We start from the raw sequence: 5,768 nt of genomic DNA on the forward strand, positions 1-5,768 counted from the left end.
CCAATCACAACGCAGAGATGAGTTTTGAATTTTTGATGCAAAGCAGGCAGGGTTTTGAGGGTGTGATGACAAAGCTGCGCGACGCTGGAGAAAGCAAAACAAGGAAGATGGCAACGACTATTGAACAGTTCTCGTTGTCAATCCACCTCCAAAAAATTGGCAGATCTCTTTCCAGTATATTCAACACCGTTGTACAAGCTTGACAGACTCAATTGGATTTCCCCGGTGTAATCAAAACGTTCACTCCAACTTTCTGCCACTGACAAATGGTTGATTTTAACTTCAGAAATGTTGAGTACAGTGGTTTAGTAGACCGGCTACTTGCATGTCTTTTTTGCTCAAAGGACAACAATAGTCCAAATCCATGATCTCAACAAGTTATCCATTGCTCACATCACATGCTGTTTGTTTGCACTCCCCCACCAGCTTCCTGTCGCGCTTCCTACGTCAGTCAGTTGCGCTCATTGGTCAGAGCGTTGGCCAATAGGCACAGACATGGTTTGAAAAACAACAGGTTGTTCTCATCAACAATCTTCCCATGTCTCATTCATCGGGGCCAGACTAAATTACAAATTTAATCTCACATTTAGTCAGGTTGATCAGGCTACCTGTAAACAGCAACACTATAGAAAAAAACAATTTCTCTGTGAACAAAGATGCAGGCAGAATTCCCTAATATGGTTAGTCGCACCAAAAATACAAAGCAGTTGCTCAGGGTTTCAGCTCACGCAATAAAAAAAAACAAATTCACATAAAACTTCTCTCCATTTCATTTGTGTTTTGGCTCTTGTTTAAAAAAAAAAAAAACATTTATTCCAGAAGTGTGTTCCCTGCTTTAAAAGCTCTTATTGGTTTGGCTCTGAGTAAGTGAGTCAAAACCCCTTTCAAACAAAATCCTCAGAAAAACTATTTTGGTCCCTCGTTCATACTTCAGATCTATCAGTGACAGACCTTTCAGGTCATTTTTATTGATCTAAAAGGCTCTGCCCCCCCCTTGCTTTTACTTCTGTGTAAAGTGCTCTAAGGGTCACTTCATTCAAACTTATTTGATATTATATTATTATATTTTAGCATGCTTGTTGAAGTATTTCTATCATGCTAGGGCGTCTGTGCCATAAGATGGTCTAGTTTAGGTTAAAAAAAAAAAATAGGTCATATGTGAAGGCATCATGCAAAAAGTAATATCCAATGAAGACGGGGTCCTATTATCCAGGATTGTCTTAAACAAAAAGTATGTAAATGTTACCAGAATGATACGGCAAATACAGTAATTGTGGTCCTATATCTCTTCTTACATTATGCTAACGCTCAAGCTGCAATGATGAAGATGAAAAGTTGCTGGAAAGGCAAGTGAGACCAACCTATTTTCTGATTAATACAATTATCTATCCACTTGAGGGCACTCATACACTATTTATAGAGCACTGAACAGTCTGAGACAGGCAACAATAAAGCATTGTTTTTGCCTTGCTCAACAGCAGTCTTGACTCTTCCTGTACACTTAAAAATCACAAAACTTTCGGAATATGCAACAGAAGAAAGTAATGCATATGCTTCATGAACCTCAAAGCAAATTATGCTTAATTGTAGATAGACAACTAAACATGGCGAGTTGAGTAACACTGATTGTATTGATTTTATTGTGCTATTGCATATTAAGAAATGTGATAAACTTTTCATCAGCAATGTCTTTTATAAATCAATGGATTTTGTTCTTCTTTTGAAGAAGATTGCACCTTTTTCTGCGGTTTAGAGGAATATCTGCTATGATTTGATATTAAAAACTGCACAATTCCAAATGCAAAGCCCTCTGATTACCCTGCCATCTTTTTAAGTACCGTAGTATCTATAATGCTTTTTAGGGCCTGGTAAAAAGCATGACTTCACTTTACCTTTTCTACTGGTTTTGTCCATTAAGCTAACGACAAACTTCAAATATACCATGACTTTAAAAGCCTCACTTCTTTAAAACTGCAGTTTATTTCCTTCTTTCAAGCCACAACAGATTCTGATGTAAGTGACATTCACAGCGCTCCCTGTGGAGCTACAAAGGTTTCAGAAAACATTTAAAGAAAAAATAGCAACATTCAGACATGCAACTGACTGTGTTCACCTTTAAGATGTTTTGTAAAAAGATGTAAAGTATGTAAAAAAATATAAAGTCTGACTTAGACTTAATACAAAGTCTGGGTCTTTAGACAAACTGATACAGTGAATACTGCTTAAATGTCAAAAGTCAACATATTAAAAGATAATATAAAAATATATATGATTACATATATATGATATGTACAGGTGTCATCTGTAGAGGAGGAAGTTAATTACACTTTGAGGAAGGAGGAGGTTGGAGGTTCTGTGAAGGCGAAGCCGCCCAAGACTGCGGCGAATGCTGAAACGGCAGAGCTGAGTCAGAGAGCAGGGACCTGAAAAACAAAGAGGGAACATGTTTTAAAATCAAAGCTCTGGGAGATTAGCAAAAAAAAAAAGGTAACGGTCCTGCCTTTTCTCTGTAGAGCAGCTCTAACTGCGCTGTTTGGTGCCGACAGATCCAGAGGAGTTTTCCCCTCTGAGTTCCTGCAGGCTTTTTCTGCCCCAAACTCCAGCAGAAGTTCAACAATGTTTGCTTCTCCAGCACGAACCGCTGCGTGCAAAGGGCTATCCTGCCCGCAGCCAGGGCCGACATCTGCACCTGCACAGAGAGAATTTACCATCAGAATCAAACGGAAACCATTTAATACAATAGCTAAGTGGTCTGCCTGACTACCACTCTGTAGGGTGAGAAACTGAAAACATGTAATTCATGCTGGAGTAAAAAGATTAATACTAATTAGATTTAAAAATACAACATTAAATGGTTTCTCGTTACAGTTGGTAGCTGTGCAACTGGGAGCGAGTAGAAAAGCTTTGAAAGGTATGCTGCTGTGAGATGTGAAGCTCTGCTTTCCGTTTCCATGGAAATCTCAAGTGGGGGGTCTAACAATTAGTCGGCGTGAAAGCAGAAAATCATCCAGGAACAGAAGTTGCAACTGAAACTGAAGTTTAGTTAGACATGGAGAGCTGGCTTCTTGGTCCATTATTGCTCAACTTTTAACTTAAATCTACAGCTACATTTTTTGGTGTCATTCTGTCATGTCAAAGTCTTAAAGTTAAACACATCAAGCTTAGATAAGGAACAAAAAGTTCCTTAGTGACTCTCAGAAATACAAAAATAAATATAAAAAGCCTTATAAATAGTATGAATATGTAGTAATTACGGCAACATAAAATTATGACAAATTTAATATGTATTGTTTTTCTTAAATGTGTAAAGAACAACAGTTGCAGCTGTCAAATAGAATAGAATTCAACTTTATTGCCATTAAATTGTCCCAAGTACAAAGCAATTAAATTAACTCTACATTTCACCCATCCCCTTGGGGAGCAGTGGGCTGCCATTGTGCAGCACCCAGGGAGCATTGTGAGTTTAAGTGTCTTGCTCAGGGACCCAGAGTGGCAGTCCGTGGGAGTAGGGATTGAACTCGGAACCTGTGGGATCAAAGATCAACGCCCTAACCACTAGGCCACCACTCCCCCAAAGAGGAGAAGTGGACCATTGCAGTCACGAATCCATGAAGTTCATTTCAGTTTTCCCATTTCTTAACCTGCTGAGCTACCGTTTTAGACAAACATTACAGAACAGAAAAAAATGAACTCAAGCTGCAGTCAAAAAAAGGAAAAAAGGGATAAAGAGAATAAATCAAGCTGAATTTAAACATAGTTTTTGTAGTGCTAAGTAAATACAGGTGATATCATACATGTTAACAACTGAAGTCTTTTTTATGTGTCTACTAATCATGTGCACTTTATGTGTTTTCCTTTTTTCCCCAAAGAGAGCAAATTTGCCTCAATTGTCTTTGTGTTTACTTGATATGCAATGTAAAGTACCCTGATGCCAAGCATAGCAGTTTGCCTCAGACAAAGTTGGTGGGGCAGCCATTAAAGCTTCTTTCCCATAGCATGCTATTTCTATCATAAACTTGCAAAGACAACGTCCAGCTTCCTATGACCATTCATAAATCACAGCAGCTGATTTAGAGCTGTAGTTTTCCACTAAGCATAAATCAGAATCTGTAAAAAACAAAAAACCTTCTTTTCAAAAATTAATGGCTGACAAACTCAAGTGTAGAAATCCTGACTGTGCAGATTAAAAACTACAAATTTTAACCAAATATCTCCTTGATTATAAATGTTTGAGACTTCTCTTGTCTCAAATGATTTCTGGGTTTTGTTTATGCCTGTAAATCCTGCAGCTGGACCATCTTCACAATTGAGACAGTGCAGATCTTTGACTACCTGAAGTCTTTCAGGAAAGGGTCCTATGAGTTTTAAATGCATAAAAAAATACTTCCAGTCAAAAGTTTTTTGTCATTACCGTGTGGGTCTGTCCGTTATTGTGACATAAATGAAGCCATTGCTTTGATCAGCAGACAGTAGCTCTTACTCAGAGCCTCTGGCTTCAACTGTATCCCTTTCCTGGATGAAAGCATTAAGTGAGCTTTTGCTGCCATATGGTAGTTTCTTGCTAACACACTTCAGTAGACAATTCAAAGTACTTTTCATGAAGTAAATAGTAAGATATATGAAAATAAAATCCAAATAAAAGTTTTTTAAAAAGTTAGAACAAAAAAAGATCCAGGAATTAGAGGGCAAAAATAAGTTACTAGAAACCTCCCAAAATGAGGAAAAATTGGGTAAAATCCGCAAAATAAATTGGAATTAAACGAATAAATTGAAACACAAAACACATTTTTAATACAGAGACTTTGAATAGAAAACTTTGAACGTAGCAATAAGTCAGGAAGCTTATTGATAAATTAATCAGCTAAAAAAAAAAAAAAAAAAAAAAAAAAACATATATACTTGCAGTTAGACTTAACTGGTAATACAACACCTTCTGTGATTTCTATAAATCTTTATACACATCACAGATAAATCCACCAGAGAATGACATCAAGCAATTTCTGGATAAAATAACTTCTTAAATTATCAGATAGTCCCTGCAAAAATTAACCCTGGACTCACAGCTGACAGCAGTTGAAGCTAAGGAAGCTCTAAAAAGCATGCCAAATAAAAAGGCTCCAGGTCCAGATGGTTTTCCTCCTGAGTTTTATAAAGAGTTCTGGAACATTCTGGCACCAACGTTCTACAGAATGCTGCAGGAAACTCAGGAAAATGGCAAATTTCCAGCTAATATGAATTCTGATACCATTAGTTTCCTGCTTAAGCCAAGCAAAGATCCTATCTTTCTCACCAGCTATCGTCCCAGATCCTTAATTATTGTGGATATTAAAAAAATCTGCAAAGCTTTTGCAAAACGAATAGCCAAGGTCACTCCTCTCATAATCCACCCTGATAAAACTAGTCTCATTAGAGTAAGGCAGTCAGCCACAAACACACGCATATTAATTAATTTAATAGTTTATTCCTACAGTAAAAATATTAAATCCAACACATTGGTTAAAAATCTTATATGGCTTCCCAACAGTATGTCAGGAAAAATAATCAAACATCTTCCAGCTGTTGTCTCTAGCAGCAACAATTAGACAAACTAATGTTGTTAAAGGTATAAAATGCATAAAAATAGAGCATAAAATTGGTCTTTACCAGTGGTGTCAAAAGTACACAAATTTGTTACTTACCGGTAAATAGAAGTATAGTATTTCAGTTTAAAAACACTCTGGTAAAAGTTGAAGTATCAACAAGTAAAACTAAAAAAGTATGTGCTCCGA

General features: G+C 36.9%; 1 protein-coding gene across 1 annotated transcript in view; it reads right to left on the reverse strand.

Moving 5' to 3' along the window:
- Window positions 1-1,982: 1,982 nt before the first annotated feature.
- LOC107091439 (ankyrin repeat and SOCS box protein 11-like) overlaps window positions 1,983-5,768 on the reverse strand; it is an 11,747-nt gene continuing 7,961 nt past the window's right edge. Inside the window, exons 6-7 of the mRNA XM_015385362.1 lie at window positions 2,501-2,689; window positions 1,983-2,423 (exon numbers count right to left, since the gene is read on the reverse strand). Of these exons, the coding sequence (XP_015240848.1) occupies window positions 2,299-2,423; window positions 2,501-2,689 (314 nt within the window). The 3' untranslated portion in view covers window positions 1,983-2,298. The remainder of the gene's footprint in view (window positions 2,424-2,500; window positions 2,690-5,768) is intronic.

This window comes from Cyprinodon variegatus, unplaced genomic scaffold, assembly GCF_000732505.1.
Source record: "Cyprinodon variegatus isolate N-32 unplaced genomic scaffold, C_variegatus-1.0 Scaffold337, whole genome shotgun sequence".
In the NCBI taxonomy this organism is placed as follows: domain Eukaryota; kingdom Metazoa; phylum Chordata; class Actinopteri; order Cyprinodontiformes; family Cyprinodontidae; genus Cyprinodon; species Cyprinodon variegatus.